General features: G+C 41.0%; 2 protein-coding genes across 2 annotated transcripts; one reads left to right on the forward strand and one right to left on the reverse strand.

Moving 5' to 3' along the window:
• LOC120568629 (tumor necrosis factor ligand superfamily member 14-like) lies at positions 1 to 2798 on the forward strand. Its single transcript, XM_039816301.1, has 7 exons — positions 1 to 332; positions 635 to 903; positions 1558 to 1626; positions 1723 to 1756; positions 1898 to 1969; positions 2071 to 2308; positions 2467 to 2798. Exons 2-7 carry the CDS (start codon positions 706 to 708, stop codon positions 2669 to 2671), a joined length of 816 nt encoding a protein of 271 aa, XP_039672235.1. The 5' UTR covers positions 1 to 332; positions 635 to 705; the 3' UTR covers positions 2672 to 2798.
• Positions 2799 to 14561: 11763 nt separating this feature from the next.
• On the reverse strand, positions 14562 to 16803 carry LOC120571862. Its single transcript, XM_039820999.1, has 3 exons — positions 16239 to 16803; positions 16083 to 16116; positions 14562 to 15743 (listed from the first exon to the last, which is right to left on the reverse strand). Exons 1-3 carry the CDS (start codon positions 16485 to 16487, stop codon positions 15361 to 15363), a joined length of 666 nt encoding a protein of 221 aa, XP_039676933.1. The 5' UTR covers positions 16488 to 16803; the 3' UTR covers positions 14562 to 15360.
• Positions 16804 to 21285: the final 4482 nt, after the last annotated feature.

The raw sequence follows: 21285 nt of genomic DNA on the forward strand, positions 1-21285 counted from the left end.
TGTCAACTTCATTTCCTCCTTACATGAGCTTGCTTGTAAAGCAATATTAGGGATAGTTGACAGCAGGCGAGCAAACGCAAGAGGTGAAGGAGCACATAGATCTGTACTTGTGGTGCAGACAGAGGATTTTTTTTCTTCTTCTCAGAAAGTGAGAAATTTAGAGAGTGGCATATCTGAAATTGATTTTATTGTTATTTCAGTTTAATTGCTTAAGAACATTTTTAGTATTTAATATCCCCAAGGAGTTTCAGAGGAGCGTGTGAAAACTGACCTGTGCGGCTGGATGGTTGGCTGAGCTGTGGGGAAACATCTGGTGCACATTTAAATCCAAGGTAATCTCTTTCTGAACTACCTTGAACAAATAACAATAGGACGTTATTTATTTATTTATTCATTGAGCATGTTGAAGCTGTCTCTTCTTGTATGCTTGCAGTACTCGGGGTATGTAGAAATCACTTTGTTTCCCAGAAGCTGGTTGCATTGCATGTACTTGCTGTAAGCACAGTAGACAAAACCTCCTGAGGCCATGTCTCTCAGTCTGTTTCTGTTTGCTATTTCTTAGTTTTTTCTCGTCTCTCTTTGTTTCTCTTCCCAGTTTCTTTGCTTTACCTAACCCTGACCCTATCTCTTTCAGTATCCCTTCCTCGCCACATCAGGCCATTTTACCATTAGTCCTAACATCCCAGTTGAGTGTGATCTGGTGGGATGGCAGAGGGCGGTGTGGGTACATGCCCCCAGGTGTTTGTGGTGGACAGCCAAGCCAACTACGTCTCTGTGCACAGTGGGAAGAAACCAAGATGGGCGAGAGTAGGCCAAAGGTTTCTTCTCCTGATGGTGGGACTTGCCCTGTTTGGACTTGTTGTCGAGGGATGTTTTATCTACAGTCTATACAAAAAAACGCAGGTGAGAGACAGCTTGAAGCAAATGGAAATTCCTATCCTTGAGAATTTCCCTATTTTCTTCTACGTCATAACCAGTCACAGACACTAGTGGACAGCTGAACACATTTGTTTGTAGGTTGTTATTTGCCCTTTAAGTTACAGGACCATGATGGCAAATGCGTCAAATTGACTCTTTCTCTATAGTTTTACTTCCCTTTCTTTTCTCTCTCAAGAGCAAACCCACAATATAACTTCACTTTTTAAAGAAAGTTTCATAATGTTGTTTATTACACATCTGCCTCGATTATATTGTACACTTTGAATGTTATGTAATATTCACTACAGTTTAAAATCAAACCTTAGAGACTGTACAATGTGCTAAGATAACCCACCCTTTACCAGCCACTGTATTTCTCAGTAGCTAAAAGACAGGAAGTTGGCGTGTGTTTATATCACATGAAAACTGAGGCATTCAAATACCTTTATGACCAAATAAAATAAAAACTAGTAGTCATGGTTATAATGTAAATTTACTATTGGTTCCCATGAGGCAGGGCACTTCCTGTTCTTACGTGCTCTTGAACTATTGACATCTTGCTGGCAAACACAGATTTTGTTACTCACCCATATGATCATTTTGTATTTTTCACCCCCTTTTTTCTTCTTCTCACTGCAGGAATTTTCCCTCTGTAAGTCTCATCCTCTCTGCCAGAACATGTCCAATTCCCAAACATCTGGTCAGCAGGTAAGTGTGGGTGTCCAGTTCACATATCTGTGGCCGCTGTAGAGTCACTGTCGTACTGCTGTGTGTGTGGGAGTTTTCAGCTTTTTTCTGTTTCAGGGTGGCACCATAATGAGTCAAGTTGGATCTAAAGGTAAGGAGTTACTCTCGCTCTCTCTGTAATCATAACTGATTATGATGGGTCTCACAAGTATGAGATTGAGATATTGCACATGCAAAACCTCACACATTTACGTTGATTGGTTTGATGGTCTGACCCTTCTTTCTTGAACAGAGTCCAATGAGATTCCCACAGTGCGACCACATCTGGAACAGGTCCAACAGAGACCTTTTGCTCAACTGATAGGTTAGAACCCTCTCAACACTCAATACAAAACATTGTATATGATCTTAATGATTAATTTAAACTATTCTCCTTAATTTTCTTCTTTCTCATCTTGATCCCAGGCTCCAACAATCCTAAAGGGCTGGACAATGTGGTGCAGTGGGAACATAAAAATGGCGAAACCATCACCTACAACATGGGCTACGAAAATGGCCGGTTGTTGGTTGAGAAGGACGGTTACTACTACCTCTACTCCAAAGTGACATTAGATGTTGCAGAAGAGTGTTTGCTTATCCAGCACATGGTCATGAAAGACACAACTGCCTACGATGAATCTATAGAACTTATGCAATCAAAAAGGTTAGTCAATGTACCAATCCTTTCCTTTGTCGAAGCACATGTGCTTACCAGTGCTTACATGACTTTAACCAATTTGTAGCTTTGAAATTGAAATCGGTGCTGTCATTTTTATGTTGTGGTAAGTTTGCTTTCTGACATATCGGGCATGTTTCCTTTAGTATACGCTGCCGGACCCAGAAAACTTTGACTGCAAAGGCTTCAGGTGGGGAGGATCTGTGGAACAGTTTCCTGGCTGGGATCTTCCACCTGCGGAGCGGAGATAAAATTTTTGTCACATTGAACAAAATAGATAAGATTCGTACAGGACCTGCTGAAAACCTCATGGGAGCCTTTATGATATTTCCAGACAATATACAGCAATAATACCTCTGTCCCAGAACATATTGTGGGCCCTATCTTGCACCCAGTGCAATTGACTCTGTACACCGACGCATGTATCATTCCTATTTTGCACCCGACGCACAGCGGACTTTTCACTCCACAGACTCACGTCGGTAAATTAGGGAATGAACCTGCGCTCCCAGGGGCGGTTCAGCAAAAAGAGGAGGCGTGTTCTGGCGCTAACATTTAATGCTATTTTGCAGTTTCAGAAAACAATTCCGCCACAGACCAGGAAAAACGTAGTCTAAAGTCAGTGGCGCTTATTCAGATGCTATTTTCAGAGCGCATGCTTGAGTGTGCTCACCGCGCATACACTTTGCTTCTCTCATCTCACGGACCCAGCAGTTCCCGTTTTTGCAAACCATACATAAATACAAGGAAAAATATGACCTTTTTTTACACAACGTGCATAAATCATGAATGTGTTGATGACATAAATGAGGAAATATTAGAGGACTTGCGCCCGACTTGATGTTGAACTGCATGTGCAGATGCCACTTAACCCAAATGCCCCATCAACAGCACGAGAGAGGAGAGACAGAAGAGCTGCATCGTCTATAGTGAGGTAATCTCGGTCTAATGTTAGACTACATTGCAAAAAATTTCACCATACCGCTCATACCATACCATCACCGCTCCTGGCGTGCGCCCATGGATGTATTAAGAGCGTGCGCCAGGCAAATCCGCCATTACAATAGCTATCCGCCATGGAACAAGCGTGCCTGCTTTTAAAGGGAATGTGAGATAACGCTCTGATTGGTTTAATGCACGTTACGCCCAAACCACACCTATGAGTTATGTAGCTACTTCAGACCAACCCATTTTAGATTTGCCTTGCGAGATCTGCCCACAAAGCTACTTGCGTTTGGCGTTCGATACTTGCGTTTCAGATTGTTAAAATAGGGCCCATATGTATATGTCTCTGTGCTACACCATATGTTGTGGTGAATTGTATATATGTAAAGAACAATATATATAAGATAAATTATACTGTACTCAATTAATGTATTTGAATCCCTTATGAATAAGCCACAAATGGTTGTGATATAATAAAAAGTATCTGATATTCAGATATAATCCTACTTGATAATTTGTTGTATAGATTGTTGTGTGAATAAAATACTTTCTTATCAAACAAAAATGTGAGGTGGCATCAGTTCCTAAAAATGTTATATGGACAGATAAAAAAAAAATCAACAAGAAAAATGTATTAAATAGATTACCTGTTACCTGATACATTATGAACAGATTTCTATTCTGCTCACATTTCAAACTGTGCAAACACACAGCAAACAGTTTGGAACCAACTTAGATAGCTTAAGCACACTGACACAAACCACAGTTGCAGATTTATTGATACACAACATACACCAACGCCTCAGTGTGTGTGTGTGTGTGTGTGTGTGTGTGTGTGTGTGAAGAGCAGGATGTGGTTGAGTAAGGATGCACCATGGAGAGGATGGAGGGGAAGGGTTGCTGAGGTGCTGAGGTTGGTGTGACTGACTCAGCTATTTTCACAGTGTACAGGGGAACGTTTTGCAGACATTGCAGCAGTGTCATATGGGAAAAAAGACATACTGAGGTACAGAAAAGTTAAGTAAAGGAGAGGTCGGCAAATAATGAAGGAATTCTGCCAGGGAAATAGAAAAAACACAAAAAGCAAAGCGCAACGATGAGAAAATTGTGAAGACACAGGAAACTGTGTAGACAGGTACACAGACAGGTAACCATATGTGTGTGAGTGGAAAGACTGACCTCAGATGCAACGGAGACATTTGGGTCATTTCCTGCTGAGATGCAGATAAACATCTTTGTATCTAAGTGAAACAAACACACAACACGATAATACTCTTGCAGCTTGAGCATGACAGCTTTGCACAGGAAGACACCTCATGCCAATGACAGTGTTGGAAGATATCAAGTGTATTTGTTCAAGTGCTGTACTTAAAGGGGTGATAGAATGATTATATAGGGTATTTCACACTGTTCCTTATGGTCTCCTAATGGGGTATGTAACATTGGTTGGGCTGAAAATGGCCTGGTTGATATTTTATTGGCCCTTATGCATCCCTGTGTTTTGGCCCTATTTGTAACAAGAGCTTTTCTTCCAAATATGGTATGGTCATGAATATTTAGATGAACTGCGCGCTGATTGGTTGAGCGACTTGCCATACGCACATATTAGAGACACGCGCTGATTGGTTGAGCGAATCCCCAATACACATACATTAGAGAAGCGACAGAATCTCATATTCCAGACACTGCAATGTTTCATTACCAAATTCACTTCTGAGACTTTTTTAAGCGAGAAATCAACTATATAAAGCTCAAATATGGGCCGTTTTACAAAATTTGATGGCTAATTGCAAATTTGGTAAGACGTGTCGGACTTTAGGAGCTCCACACAGTCTGACGAGAAAGCGGCAGCCTGCTGGGCTCCATACCCAGCGCAAAGTCACCCTTTGTGGATACTGCACTACGGGGCTCCGCGGCCAGCTGCCGGCATAACCATAATATATTTACGGTTTGAATTTCGTCACGCCACTTTGATTTTAAGGCATTTTTATGAACGTGAGGCGTCTTTGTAGGACGAGCAGCAATATGATCCCATTCATTACAATGGGGAAATACCGCAGCTAGCTAGCTACACTTTCGCCATAACTAAATTATATTTACAGTTTGAATTTCGTCACGCCACTTATATAACATCATTCCCCAATGTCTTATAAAGCTAACCGTTGTGTCCGATTTGATTTTAAGGCATTTTTATGAACGCGAGGCGTCTTTGTAGGACAAGCAGCTGCTTGCTATATGTCCCATTCATTACAATGGGGAAATACCGCAGCTAGCAGCTACACTGTCGCCATAACTAAATTATATTTACAGTTTGAATTTCGGCACGCCACTTATACAACATCATTCCCCAATGTCTTATAAAGCTAACCGTTGTGTCAGATTTGATTTTAAGGCATTTTTATGAACGCGAGGCGTCTTTGTAGGACAAGCAGCTGCTTGCTATATGTCCCATTCATTACAATGGGGAAATACCGCAGCTAGCTAGCTACACTGTCGCCATAACTAAATTATATTTACAGTTTGAATTTCGTCACGCCACTTATATAACATCATTCCCCAATGTCTTATAAAGCTAACCGTTGTGTCCGATTTGATTTTAAGGCATTTTTATGAACGCAGCATGCGCTTTGTAGGACGAGCAGCTGCTTGCTATATGTCCCATTCATTACAATGGGGAAATATCGCAGCTTGCTCACTTTCGCATAACTAAAGTATATTTACAGTTTGAATTTCGTCACGGCATGAATATTACAGGTTCCTCAAGGTCTTACAAAGCTTAGCTAACACTTGTCCGATTTCGGATTTCAATTGAATGTATTTTTGTGAATGTCAGAGTTAGGAGGAGGCTAGCTAGCTCTCATTGATGGACTCCATCTCACCGCGGCTCTATCAATGAGACTCGCGGACAAGAGGCGTTTATTTCCCCGATTGTTTGTTTAAATAACTCAACACACATACCCATTATAAGATTTACTGGAACCTGCGGGCTGCGGTAAAAGATTGCGGGCGTAACAAGCTCGCTGACACTGCGGTCAGGGTGGCGATGTAGCAACCCAGGCAGCACCAACACCGGCACTAAACTCCGACACACAGTCGGAGAAAATTTGCAATTAGCCATCCATTTTTGTAAAGCGGCCCATATTTGAGCTTTATATGGTTGATTTCTCGCATAAAAAAGTGAATTTTGTAATGGAATAGCAGAGATCTGCGTGACCTAGCTAGATTCAGAAGACTACCTGATCTCAGGTCAGTTGTGTAGCCTATGTAAATGTTGGGGCGTTAGCTTTGTTGGGATTCGCCCGTTTTCAGCGGCAGTTTCAAAATATGAGATTTTCATAGTAAAGGGGTGTCAGTGGGACTTTGAGCTTCTATGTATGTCCTATTTACCCACCGAACTGTCGTTATTCAACTATGACAGGGTAAAATCGGTTTTGCATTCTATCACCCCTTTAAGTACAATTTTGAGTTACTTATGCTTTACTTTTACTTTTTGTTTCTATCTTGTGCCACTTTATACCTATTTTCCACTGCATTTCAAAGGCAAACATACTTTCTACTCCATTACATTCATTTACAGTTGTTCTCCATTGGTTTGGCCAAACCACTTGGCAATTGTTCACAACAGCATTGAATTTCTCATTCATTTCATCAAATTGCAAATGTCTTAGTTAATGTCTCAATGTCTCAGTACATCTTTGGAAATTATTAAGTACAGGTAGCCTACATTTAGCACAATTTCCAAGTGAATAGATCTTGTTGATCTAAACTGATTGTTGATTCTCAGTCTAATGGTTGTTCTCTCCAAAACGTGTCAGCGTCATTTCATTGTATAAGTCATCACATTGTATAAGTCATCACATGCACAATAGTCTGTTCAATTGTCAAAAATAGTCAAGAACATAATACCATGAATACCATATAAGAATCTCTTGGAACATTTGATAAATTGATTACAGCAATTGACAGTCAGGTGAAACTAGAACTTGACTAACGGAGGAGGAGTTTCACACATCTCAGATGACCAATCAGTTACCTGACAGGTGCTGTCCATGATTGTGAATGCTGCCAAACATTTATATATAGAGCTTGATCATGCAGGACCAGTACAATTTCTGAACATGGAGGCACCTGGCCAAGTAAATGAACAAGGGCAACTGCCTGCTCGAGGAAGAGGAAGGAGGAGTAAGGGTGCGTGGTGGTGGAATAGGGGGAAGAGGCCGAGGTGCACGAAGACACCATGCTGTCCCGGATGAAATTTGGGCCACAATTATAGACCATGTCATCAACCATGGCCTCACAATGGCGGAGGCAGGTTGCCGAGTGCAGCCTAATGTGCCTCGCTCTACAGTCTCCTCCATCATCCAAACCTTTCGCAGGGAAAACAAGTATGTAGTCAGTCAATGATGGAATTATATGTTGTTTAGGACAGGACACTGTGCATAGAGCAAGAAATATATTTATTTACTCATTTACCTATTCATTTAGTGTGTGTGTGTGTGTGTGTGTGTGTGTGTGTGTGTGTGTGTGTGTGTGTGTGTTTGTGTTTGTGTTATAGGCCTACAGTAATATCTTACCTCAATGGGATGTTATAATACTAAAAATACAGTTTACAGTAGTATTCCAGTCACTGTGCAGTGATGCATTAGAATTGTGGTAAAGTTACTGTAAGTAAAACAACAATACAATTACATTGGTAACTCATTCTGTAAGGAAAAAAAAAGGTAAAAAAAAAAAAAGGGGGGGGGGGTTTGGGGGTTTTGGGGGGGGGGGGGGGGGGCCCGCGGCGGGCGGGCCGGGAGAGAAAACCCCCCCCAACAACAAGAACAAGAGATCTGTAACATGGTGATTGCAAATAATGCCATCACATTGACACAGATCCGCGCTGCAATCCTACAAGACAATGCCATATTCCAAAATGTCAATAGACTGTATATTGAAGAAGCATCAGATGACAATGAAGCAAATTTACAGGGTACCATTTGAGAGGAACTCTGATAGAGTGAAAGCGCTGCGGTACCAGCATGTACATGTAAGTCAGTCACTGGTTGTCCATCATTATAACCTTTTTACAATTAAGCAGTGGTTCCCAAACTTTTTTGGCTTCAGTACCCACTTTACCTGATTTCTGAATCCAGGTAATCCAGGTATGAAAGTATTTGATTTATCTGACTTCAACATTTTGCCTAAAAACTGCAGCTTACTGTATGATGCAATTATCATTATAATCCTTAATTTGAAGAATATACCATACAATAAGAAAAAGGGTCAAAGAGCTGCAATTAGTGCCTCCCATGTAAATCTATCTAATACTGTGGGCTTTACTGTAACATTTCAGTAAGTCTAGTCATTGATGATTTTCCCCCTCCCCTTTCTGTCAAATACCCAATGTAGTACCTCTGCATAGGGCTACATGTACCCCAGGTTTGGAACCACTGGAATAGTGGCCAGTAGTATATTGAACTTGTGGAGAACATAGAACATTCCTATGTAGTTGTCTGTAACTGTAGTGTATGACTCTTCTGTATGACTGATTTGATGTTTTGAAGGAAACAAGACCCCTTACATCCTCGTGTTTATGGATGAAGCTGGCTTCAACCTGGCCAAGGGCCGAAGACGTGGCCGTAATATTATTGGCCACTAGGCCACGGTGGATGTCCCATGCCAGCGAGGGGACAATATAACGATGTGTGCTGCCATTTCTGAGAATGGTGTGGCCAATCACATCCCCAGTTTTGGCCCATACAATACACAGAAGCTCCTCATCTTCTTGGACCGCCTTCATTTTGATTTGATCCCTGAAAATGAGAGAGGTCTCGTAGGGCCTCACCTACCACAATATGTCATTGTATGGAACAATGTGAATTTCCACCGCGGTCCGCTCATCAGGGCCTGGTTCACCACTCATCCAAGGATGGTCATGGTGTTCCTACCACCTTACTCTCCTTTCCTCAATCCTATTGAGGAGTATTTCTCCGCTTTGAGGGGGAGAGTGTATGAGCATCGGGCTCAAGATCAGAGGTCCCTTCTCCATGCAATGGACGCTGCGTGTGAGGATATTACAGGAGATCAGTGTAGAGGATGGTTGCGACATGCATGCCGTTTCTTCCCTCGTTGCATCGCAAGGGAGAATATACGCTGTGATGTGGACGAGAATCTGTGGCCAGACAGACAGCAGCTTGTGGATGGCCAGGAAGGTGAGGACAGCGACCAGTGAAGAACTGTTAGTTGTGAAACTCCAGCTTTATTTACAGCACTGTAGGCTACATATAAGTTTCCTTGTTTTTTGTTTATTTATTTTTTGTTTGTTTATATTACAGTATATTATGCTGTATACATTTTCTTTTTACTCAGATGTATGGAAGTTACTTATGTGTGTGAATAAAAATGGTTACAATTTCCTTGGCAGTATGAGTGCAATGTGTGATGTCAAACCTTGGAGGCTACTCTTACCATAAACATTTTTTCTTCAGTTTTATACACAATTGTATTCTGTTAGCTAGACAAAAAACAGTACAGTAACCATTGTCAATGAAGGACTGGGCTAAGACTGAAAGGTGGACATGAGGGATATTTCAATGGTCCTCTGCCATAGTGAAAAAACATCTAAACATTTTGACTTGCGTCTCATAGAAGTATACTGTACATTGTAGATTCTCACTGAAGGCATCAAAACTATGAATGAACACATATGGAAGTATGTACTTAACAAAAAAGTGTGAAATAACTGAAAACATGTCTTATATTTTAGATTCTTCAAAGTAGCCACCCTTTGCTTTTTTTATTAATAAGGGAAAAAATTCCACTAATTAACCCTGACAAAACACACCTGTGAAGTGAAAACCATTTCAGGTGACTACCTCATGAAGCTCATTGAGAGAACACCAAGGGTTTGCAGCGCTATCAAAAAAAGCAAAGGGTGGCTACTTTGAGGAATCTAAAATATAAGACATGTTTTCAGTTATTTCACACTTTTTTGTTAAGTACATAATTCCATATGTGTTCATTCATAGTTTTCATGCCTTCAGTGAGAATCTACAATGTAAATAGTCATGAAAATAAAGGAAACACATTGAAGGAGAAGGTGTGTCCAAACTTTTGGCCTGTACTGTATAAATGTTGGGTGTAGTTGGGGTGCACTGTTGAGTGCATGTCACACAGTCCTACCAATGGTTTCACACTATCTACTGATCAACAGGGGGCAGTAATGCGTCAACAAAGACAGGGAAGATAGATAGATAGATACCGATGGATGGATGGATGGATGGATGGATACTTTATTCATCCCGAGGGAAATTTTATGCATCCAGTAGCTTAGACAAACAACACAACAAACACACATACACACATATATCGCACATACATAAAATCACTCAGAAATTTAAATAGTTAACAATTTGTGAAGTGATTACAAAGGTCTGGTATGGACTGACCATGTGATGCAATGACCATGATAAGGTGCTATGGTATAGTGTGTGCAATGGTGGTAGTGCAAAAGTGAACAGTGCAGGGATTGAACAGTGCAATAGCTTATTATTAAATATTAACAGAACAATTTAAAACAGGAAATAAGTTATAAGATGTAGATGTTATGACCACAGTCCAGATTGTGTAGGAGGGCTAATATAGCCTATAAGACAGTCAGGTGTACAGCAGACAAAGTGATATAATGGTAGGGGCTGAGAGAGACAGGCTCATGCTGAAAAGTCCATTTCTCCCCTCCCCCTTTGTGTGGTATTGAAGAGATGGATGGCCCTGGGGACAAAGGACGGTGACAGAAGTCTGCCACTGAACATGCTTCTCTGTTTAATGAACGTGCTGTGTAGTGGGTGGCGGTGATTGTCCATGATCGCCAGCATCCTACTCATGGTCCGTTTCTCTGCAGTTGCTGTGAGCGACTCCAGCTCAATGCCAACAACAGAGCCAGCAACAACAACAACAACAACGGCAACAAGAATAAGAAAGAAAGCCAGCACGTTTACATGCATGATTTAATGAATACTTTAGAAATTGGCATTGCAAATGTTTTTGTTAGATTATTTTTTGGGGCTTTTCCCTTTATTATAGTGACAGTGGATAGACATGAAAGGGGGAGAGAGATGGTGGATGACACTCGGCAAAGGGCCGCAGGTCGGATTCGAACTCCGGCCGCTGCTGGACTGGTGCGAATGCTCTTACTGGGTGAGCTAGAGGACGCCCCACATTGTGGTGTTTCTTTTAAGCGTACAAAAGTTATGTTTACATTCAGTGTTACTCACCATGCTTCCTCATAAAACATTTGCAAAGCTGATTTTTTAAAGGTCCCATGGCATGAAAATTTTACTTTATGAGGTTTTTTAACATTAATATGAGTTCCCCCAGCCTGCCTATGGTCCCCCAGTGGCTAGAAATGGTGATAGGTGTAAACCGAACCCTGGGTATCCTGCTCTGCCTTTGAGAAAATGAAAGCTCAGATGAGCCGTTTTGGAATCTGCTTGTTATGAGGTCATAAGGTTACCTCCCCTTTCTCTGCTTTGCCCGCCCAGATAATTTGGCCCACCCATGAGAGAGAGACATCATGGCTTTCAAACGAGAAAAGTGGCAGTTGGTCAAGGCCACACCCCTACCATCCACCTTGCCACTCCCTCTCTCCTCCTCAATAGCTTCAGACACAGAAATGGCACATCCTAAGGAAAGCTCATTGTAGGACTGGCTCTAGTGGCTGTAGTTCTGCACCAAAGCTACATTTCGGGAAAGAGACTTCAGATACAGTATTAGGGGACCACTAAGGTCTATATAAAAGCATCCAAAGAGCACCATGTCATGGGACCTTTAAATAATTTTCAGTCGTCCATTGTTTCTTTACATGTTTACTAGTTTTTAGTCTTCGGTGCATTGTTGCATTTCTTGGTGCGTTACCACCGCTTGTAGAACAGTTGAATAGTGGGAAACCATTTTTGAATGTGAATCACGTCACCTCTGTGCATGTGCACAATACAAACAAAACAAGGACCCAATAATAACGAAAAAAACTATTCTGTAGCGCTACTATAGGTCAAAAATAGGTTATTTTACTACAACTTGGCAGTGGAAACAAGTTACTAACACAACAATAACATATTATCACCTATTAAGTACAAACGTGTTTGCAAACAGTTGCTTTTTTACACATCCAGCAGTTATGGAGCAACAATATCATTTATTTGTGCTCGTGTCTGTGATGTATATAACAATATATATGCAATAGGGCCAATTCACTCTGTGTTTGGTCTCTACCAAACACATGACAAAAATATCTGGCTCTTTAGCTGCTAAATGTTCCACTATGTTCACCAGCTAATCGTCAACCATGTCTCTCTGCTGTTTGCTGCTCAGTGGAGCTTTTAAGAGCTTTTTGAAGGTAAGGCAAGTTTATTTATATAGCATATTTCATACACAGAGGCAACTCAAGGTGCTTTACATAATGACATTTAAAAAGACACAGGTAAGTAGAATAAAAGAGTAACCTATAGAAAGAAAAAAAGACAAGATAGATACAAGGCAAATGTAAACTTTTTAGTGCAAATCTAGCAGAGAATGCAATTTCAAATAAAAGTCAGCAATGCACATAAGTCTTTAGCCTGTAGCTACAATTGGTGCAAATCTGAGATATTCTGGCAGTTTGCTCAAACAGTAGATGGGATTATAACTAAATGCAGCTTCAGAAATGCATTTAGGCCCTAAACTATTAAATGATGTATAGACAACCAGCAGTAACCTAAAGTCAAGGCTAGAAGTGACTGGTTGCCATTGCAGAGACCTGCATGAGAATTGGTGTGATGTGTTCAGCTTCCTTAGTCTTTGTGAGAACATAGCAACGGCATTGTGAATGAGCTGAAGCTGCCTTTGTGCTTCCTTGGAGAGACCTGAGAAAATACCATTACAGTAGTCTAATCCAAAGGTTATCAATCTTTTTTCAGCCAAGGACCCCTCAACACAGAGAATATACCAGGGACCCCCTCGTGTATGTCACTTGAAAAAATATGACGTAGCCTATTTGTCTTAGTTATGGTATGTGAAAGAACAACAAAAAGATTTTATTAGAAAGAAATTAGATGAATTAAACATATTTACAGCAGAATTAGATTTGTCAGATTATAATGTAATCTATGAACTAGTATGAATTGAAAAAAAAAAAGTCAAGATATTTTAAATGCATGTGTGTCTCTAAAACGAGGAAGTGGTTTTCACAGCTTTTCTGTTGAGCTGCTAACACAGTTACTCTTTTAAACTGTGACAGAAACATTCACCAAAATAACATGACCTCATTATTGACAAATATTCAGTAAACATATCTAATCACTTTTTATTACTTCTGGTTTAACTGAGAGCTATCTGACTTGATTCTCTTACTCAACCAAAAGTTATTTTCTTAACAAGCGCTGTATATCTTTGACAACAGGATTCTGACTGTGATTTTTAACAGGAGAGTAACTCACAGTGATTCACATTCATGGAGAACACTTCAATGTTGAATGATGTTCAATGATCTTTTCTAACACATAATAGCACATTTGGGTTTAGATTAATCACACTTTAAAGCTTGTATCTTTACGTACTGCAACTTTTCCTTTGTCACTAACCTGAGATCAAGGCATGACGTTTATTTTAGTTTTTCTAAATCCTGTTTAGATATGTATGTAACTTTCACTACATACTTAAGGTGATAATAGGCGGACTTCGTTATTGACTTGATTTGGCTGTTCAAATTGAGATCAGAATCCCAAATAACGCCAATATTTCTGACTTGTTTTTTTGAAGAAGAACCTCCACTTTTAGCCTTTCTTCATTAGCACCAAAGACAATGATCTCAGTTTTTTCTTTATTTAATAGAAAATTCTGTTTCGTCCAACCATTTATTTGGTCAATGCATTGATGCAGCCGAGTCTATTGGAGCATAGTCAGTCTGTGAAAGTGCTATATAAAGCACAAGCTATAGAGTACAAGCTAGACTTTTTCAAATCTCATTCAGCATTTCATCTTAGATATTTGAGCATTCCTTCTGCTTCGTGTGTGCACTGAGAAGCCGTAACTAAGTTTTCACTTGGGGTTATTTCACACAGGAGGTGTAATTGTGTTTGTTTGCTGGCCCACATAGAGATTTTTTTTTTCCAAACCACACTGTTTGGTAAATAAACAGGAAGTGATGTAAATCCAGTTCCCGGTATGGGCCGCGTAACAGCAAGGAACTTTCCCTGACCTAAACCTTTCATACATCCAACTTGTAACTTTGTCACGATTACTTTCACACTCGTCATTTGCCACTCACACCAAAATTATCTCAGTGTTCACCATTTCCAAGTTTAATATGGATTACAATAAAATACATTACATTTACCAGTTTGTAGTTTGTCCATAGGACTTACAGTACATATCTTTCAAAAACAAAACATTTCATGAGTCCACATATTAAAGATATTTTAGTCATTCTGGTTATGTTTTGATTACAGAAGGATAATTTTTTATGGGACCTTGTTTCTGTAAAAGTCATTTAAGTGCAGAGTGTTACTCATCACTGAAGAGATAAATGACTTCACTTTAACTACACTAGATCTTAATGAGGTCTCTGAGGAGCTTGTTGGGGTTTTGGAGCAGAATTATAATGACACATTTTTGTAAGCCTAAACTATATGCCCTCAGCCATTTATGAAATGAAAACTGAGCTATAAAGTCACACTTAACTCAATGTAGGCTATTTAAACTTGCAACATATTGCACATGAACATGAATGTAGTGATATCTACATCAAAATAAAGGTGTATAAAATATTTATATAAATAGTTCCAAATAAATACACAATATACAAAGTAACATATTTACACATATACAGAATGAGGTGAGTGTCTAGTCTTTTTCATACGCTGTTTGCATCATCTCTTTAGATTCCACCTTAAAATCCTGATGACCTTCATTGTCTTAGTTTGCAAGAAATCTGGTCATAGCTTTGAAAATGGCACAGACGCCTGCCCATTTTCACCTACTTGGACTTTAAGTACACAAAAACGAGTGTTGTTCTTTAGTTACTGCCCAAAGGTCATTGGGTGGATCTGCATTATAATGACAGATGTACAATGTCCACATTAGTCCACAAGGAACATCCCCAATTTTGAGCCGCTCAGCTCCAATTTCCAGTTCTCCAGTCCCTTTGGTACAATCATCTGAGTGAACAGTTTCTCTTCATTGAGCTGGCTCACTGTCCAGCACTGTCTGCTCACAGGTGTTGAATCTGCCAAAGCCGGAAGCTTCACTTCGCAGGTGAGCTTATCGCCCACATTCACCCTGAGGATGCCTGCGTTGCAGTTGTAGGTGCAGGTGAGGTTGAGCTCAATGTACATGAAGTAGGTCCCCACCTGTTTGGCCTTCAGCCAATGCTGCTCTGCATCAAACCAGAAGTTGCTTCCTACCGACCTCCCAGCAGCGTAGTGGACTGGAGCCCAGTGCATGGTGGAGTTCTTCAACTTGCCTGCAGGAGAAGACAAACACATCTAATTTAGATTATGTTTACACAGAGCAACAACAGGCTTGATAGTTACATTCTGGCATTGTCTGGCCTTAAGTCTGACATGATTAAGGACAGCTAAAAATAACTAAATCTTTTTCATGTCATTTTAGTGATGCAAATGAAGGATCTTTAAAATTTGGAAATTACACTGTCTATGGTGAGAATAAAAGTTCTACATTATGGCCCTAAAGGAAGACCCCATTCTCATCTCCATACTCTAAAAAAAAAGTTTGCACAATTTTGTGAATCTGTCACTAAACATTTATGTTATGTTGCTGCTTTAAATAAAAGCGGACTTACTTGACAGGGCTTCCAAATAGGCAAAGTTCTGCATCTGTTGACAAAATCGAAAATAAAATGGATGATTAAAATGTGCAGAGGACATGGGTCAAACTTTAAATAGGAGGGGGGAAAAGGTGATTGTTCAGATGTTAATAACAGGAGTCATTTGTTTACCTTGTATGCTGGGTCAGGGGTGTCTCCTGACAGCTTCGACGTTTCAGGCTCAACATGCCGACGCGGGAGTTTGGACTGCAGCTCGGACCGCAGCTCCATCACAACCATCAGTCCGCCGGCAGCCACAGCTGCCACTGTCACGAACAGACAAATGACTGAACCGACGAGAAAAACGTCCAGGCAGCTTCCACGGCGGCGGCTGCTCTTCTGGAGAGACTCAATGTCCATTTCTTTATCTTGGTGTCCCATCAATCGGCAGGATGCCTGAGCTTCAGGGAGACTGTTCAAACCGTACAGTTTTTAGACTCAGTGAACAAAAGGCTTTAGAAGTTGTAAAGCTCCAGATGTTCGGGGGTTTACCTCCACAAAGATAGTCCTCTTGATATCACACAGCCCAGTCCGCGTCTTAATGTGAATGTCGCGTCTGTGAGCACCATGATGGCTTTTTATACTATACAGTAGCCTACTAGGCTGTACACACAGTTTCAGACACGGAGGAAAAACGCGGAAGTCATGGATTTCCCTCTCGCCTCCTCACACACACCCCCCTCCTCCGCTGCATGAAAGCAAGTTGAGAAAACGAGACGGAGACTTTCCGCGGCTCTCCCTGCGATTGCGCAAAAACTGCTGTGCGGTGGAAAACGAAAGGGAGAGAAAATGCGCATCCACCAGCCTCACTACATTCCGAGAGAGTCAAAAGCTCGCCCTTTACACTTCGAACCTCACACGTCTGCCAAAAGTGGCACAATGGAGATAATAAAAACATAATGTGAAGGTGGACTTGATTCCCTTATTGGAAAAGTATTTTTGGCAAGTACATGTAGGCCTAGAAGAGAACCAGGTGTGCGTACGGTTGCGCGCATGCATGAGATGCAATGGGATAGGGTGGGGCACTTGTCAAGAGTAGATGTCATCATCAAACTAAAGAAAGCTCACAGCGTCACTCCTGCAGGTTCATATAGGCCTACCTGACGTGCCAGAACAAATCAGAATGTACATTTTGCGGTTGTGCAAAAACATATGGGAATCCCCCATTGTAGTGTAGCGTGTAGTAGGCCTATGGTGGTGTGTGTGTGTGTGTGTGTGTGTGTGTGTGTGTGTGTGTGTGTGTGTGTGTGTGCGTGCGTGCGTGCGTGTGTGTGTGTGCAGCCCGGTCTCACGATTAAGAATAACGTTGACATTTACACGAACTGCCGTGAGACCAGGTTGGTGTGTGAGAGAGAGAGAGAGAGAGAGAGAAAGAGCTGCAGGTATCCCAAGACATAAAAAAAACTAGCCAACAGCCCCCACATCATGTGTGAGAGAGGGGGAGACAGAAAAGGTGAGGGAAAGGGGATGATAGGGAAAGTGATTTCATTATGTTCATGTAGCCCGTGGAATTAGATGCCACACAGGACACAATTAGCTATATCTGGGTTTTTGTGGCTTTTTTAGGTCATTTTATCATTGACCACAATTGCAACAAGTCATTTTATCAGAGTGCTTAAGCTACTGCGTTTGTTTGAAGAACAGCTCATGTGCTTACCATTTTTTTTTTTTTTTGCAGTTTTTAACACCAAAATGACTTAAAAGAAATAACACTACTTAAAAACTAGACACCATCTTGTGATGGGATCACACCAGCTGCAGCACCAAATCAAGCCAGGGCAAAATGTGTGTGTTGCGGGAGGGGGCAGCAAAGGCCCCTTCCCTACTTTCCACCGCCTATTTTTGGTGCCCTTGCTTTAAAAGGGAACTATGCCTTTTTTTTTAGCTTAATTTACCTTAACTGAAAATCTTCGGAGTCGTTGGAATGGCTATATGACTTTTTTTTTCTTGGAACTTTTGGCCGGCGATGTAACAAATTGCTTCATGGCACTGCACACACACGCCCATTCAGGAACTGGCTAACAAGGAAGCAATGGAGTTTTCCACACTATTGTCATGGCTGAGCCGGCAAAAAAGAAGCAGAAAGCTAGGAAAGCATTGTCGGAGGAACAGAGAAAGAGGAAACGGCAGACTGACCGAGCGAAGGAGTCAGACACGTAAACATAGGAGCTGCCAAATATCTATTCTGAAGCTGTAGGGGAAGCTCTATAGAGAAACCTGCGAGCAAAAAGCGAGGAAATGGCTAAAACTGCATAGCACCCCTTTAACCACATCTATTTTGGAACTCAGCCTTCATTTGAATTGCTACACACCTGTTTTGTGACTGCATCTTGTACATTTGTGATGACAAAACTATAGTTCCCGCTTCAGTAGATGTCTCCAGGACCCCACTTACCACTAACAAGACTCAAAATAGCACCACACTTCAACGGTAGCATATTGAGGGTCCCCACATGTAAACGGAAGCATTGAGAACTTTGTAAGTGTACAGACAGTTTATTGAAAACATAGATTATAAAGACAGAATTGTTTAATTCATGTTTAAAGTTATGAGTAGTCGAATCACAAATGCTTTAAGTTCAAACTGATGTTATTACAATTATAGTGTATGCTCATTATGCATATGGCCGCTGAAGTGTGGTGCTATTTTGAGCCTTGTTAGTGGTAGAAAATAGTGATTTACCATGTGCCCCGAAAGGTAACGTTAGCAGCTAACCACCGGTTTGCCGGTAGCTTGTTTAAAGCTAGAAATGCATTCGATTAGCATGAAACATGTCCCAGAGAACGGTCGACTAGGTACACATATGTTATTAACCCCTAGGTACATTTTGCGCCAGAATTGTCCTTTAACACTCACCCATCCACCCCGACCAACTCCCTACGCGGTCAGCCACGTTCTTATACAGCGGCCGCCAATGTAGTGAATACATTAACAACAACAAAAACATAAAATGCTTACAAATTACAGTGCTTAAAGTGCCCATATTATGCTCATTTTCAGGTTCATAATTCATAATTGTATTTTGAGGTTGTACCAGAATAGGTTTACATGGTTACATTTTCAAAAAACACCATATTTTTGTTGTACTGCACATTGCTGCAGCTACTCTTTTCACCCTGTGTTGAGCTCTCTGTTTTAGCTACAGAGTGAGGCATCACATTCCTATCCCATCTTTGTTGGGAGACGCACATGCGCATTAGCTAGGTAAGGACTACTAGCTAGTTACTACTACTAGCTAGCTAGCAGACAAGGGACATGTAAGTAGTTCTGTACAATTCTTTTGTCTCCCGGCTAATCCTGCCTTGTACTGAGAAACAGCTAGCTGATGTGGTATTAGCTAAAGTGGTTAGCACACACCAAATGTTTCGGCCGATGACGTAGACGGCCCTGCTGATTTGGACCAGCTCTCCCAGAGACTGAAGGCAGGATACATTCAGAAACCTGTATCTCACTCAAAACAGCATGGATGTTTTTTGTTCCAAGTTTGTAAAGTTTGGAAGGACCAAAAACACAAAATAACACCCCAAATCCCAGAAAAAGTGATTTTTTTTATAATATGGACACTTTAACTTTTGAACAATGGTTAATGAGAACAGGCTGCAATATGTGGCTGAATGGGAATAAATCCCTATAATCAGGATCCAAAATCATGTGGAAAGCCTTCAAAGAAGATTGGAGGTTGTTTTAGCAACAGATCAATGCCCTCAAGTCTAACACCTTTTTGCAAGAAGGGAATAGTGGCAAAGAACAATCAATGAGAATAGTGACAATGACAAAAACCTTCCAACTGATAGCAAGCTTAAAAGTAGCCCAACCCAGGTCAAGAAAATACAGTAATGTGTCCCTCTACTATACATCAACCTCTATGAGACAGAGTTTATAATCCTTTTTGTTTCTGTCTATAAATATCAATTTCACGCAGATAACAACATCTCCTTAAGGTACTGTGTTCAACCTATACCGTGGCCTTCGGGGGAGCCCACTTTTTCCACGAGTCCTTGCAACTTAATGACTTACAAGTGTATCCGCTACAGGATTCACCCTATCATACTTTATCAACAGGAGTAGATAGGTCAAATAGCAAACAGCCAGTCTATAAACAAAGCATCAGGCTGTCGTTGAGATTTCACATGAACAACAGTTAAAGTTACTCAGGCTACCGAAGAATACCAGAATTCCTCCATTCAATTACACCTTAGCGACGCACCCTAAGCTTCCATCCTTAACAAACAGCCATGTATATGGGCTCTTCCAGTCTCTCCACTGCTGGCTGTTCCAATTTAACGGGAGAGAGAGGAGCAAGAGGGGTTAGGATCATCTTCAGCCAGAGAGGACATTATTTCTTCATCTTCTTCTTGCGTTGTCACCCCGGTGGGAGATGTGCTAACAGGGCTTGCAACAGGTGAATTAGTCGTGCTATTAACGTCATCGCTACACAATTTCTTAATTTCTTCCAACAATTTCTTCTCAAATCTTTGAGTTAACATGTAGCCTACTAAACGTGAGTTGAATTTGCACCGCAGCGCCGCCACGCTTTGATGCTCATAACACAAATAGCATGTATAGTTATCTTTATTGAAGTGAATTAGGTTTAAATCGCCATCTTGCATGAATGAATGATATTTTTGCAGTTTTACACATAATAATCCACGATGATCACATTACACAAAACTGAAATTGCACGTCAAAATGACACATTGTCAATATCTTTAGAGACACCCCAAAATTTCACAAATCACATTTTCAGGGGAGCCCATATCTTATTAAGGGGAGCCAAGCTCCCCCTAGCTCCCCCGTAGTTCGCACACTGTGTGGAAATCATAGTGAAGATATAGGAAGTCACGAGGAAGTTGCGGAAAAAGTCTTATTACACTCTGGTGTAATGTAACACACATGGCTCATAACAATGTGGGTCTGTCTGTCGGTCCAACACTTTGGTCCAGACCGAAATATCTCAACAACTGTTAGATGATTGCCATGGAATTTGATACTGATATTAAAGGTCCCAGGAGGATGAATTCTAATGACTTTGGTGATTCCCTGACTTTTCCTGCAGTGCCACCAGCAGGACAACATTTTAATTCTCAAATACTTAAACATTCCAGCCTAAGCTGTACTTAGTGCTAATTAGTTTGATGAGCTGCTAGCATGGCTGTAGACTCTTCTTGTTAATCAGTA

Source organism: Perca fluviatilis, chromosome 1, assembly GCF_010015445.1.
Source record: "Perca fluviatilis chromosome 1, GENO_Pfluv_1.0, whole genome shotgun sequence".
Classification (NCBI taxonomy): Eukaryota; Metazoa; Chordata; class Actinopteri; order Perciformes; family Percidae; genus Perca; species Perca fluviatilis.

What these genes read in the sequence shown, in the direction of transcription:
- LOC120571862 (XM_039820999.1), bottom strand. Translation starts at nt 16,487, where the DNA reads ATGGGACACCAAGATAAAGAAATGGACATTGAGTCTCTCCAGAAGAGC. An exon ending in CCCCTGACCCAGCATACAAG is followed by an intron (nt 16,117 to 16,238) that starts GTAAACAAATGA and finishes TTTTGTCAACAG; the next exon opens with ATGCAGAACTTTGCCTATTT. An exon ending in CTATTTGGAAGCCCTGTCAA is followed by an intron (nt 15,744 to 16,082) that starts GTAAGTCCGCTT and finishes CTTCTCCTGCAG; the next exon opens with GCAAGTTGAAGAACTCCACC.
- LOC120568629 (XM_039816301.1), top strand. Translation starts at nt 706, where the DNA reads ATGGCAGAGGGCGGTGTGGGTACATGCCCCCAGGTGTTTGTGGTGGAC. An exon ending in GTCTATACAAAAAAACGCAG is followed by an intron (nt 904 to 1,557) that starts GTGAGAGACAGC and finishes TTCTCACTGCAG; the next exon opens with GAATTTTCCCTCTGTAAGTC. An exon ending in CCCAAACATCTGGTCAGCAG is followed by an intron (nt 1,627 to 1,722) that starts GTAAGTGTGGGT and finishes TTTCTGTTTCAG; the next exon opens with GGTGGCACCATAATGAGTCA.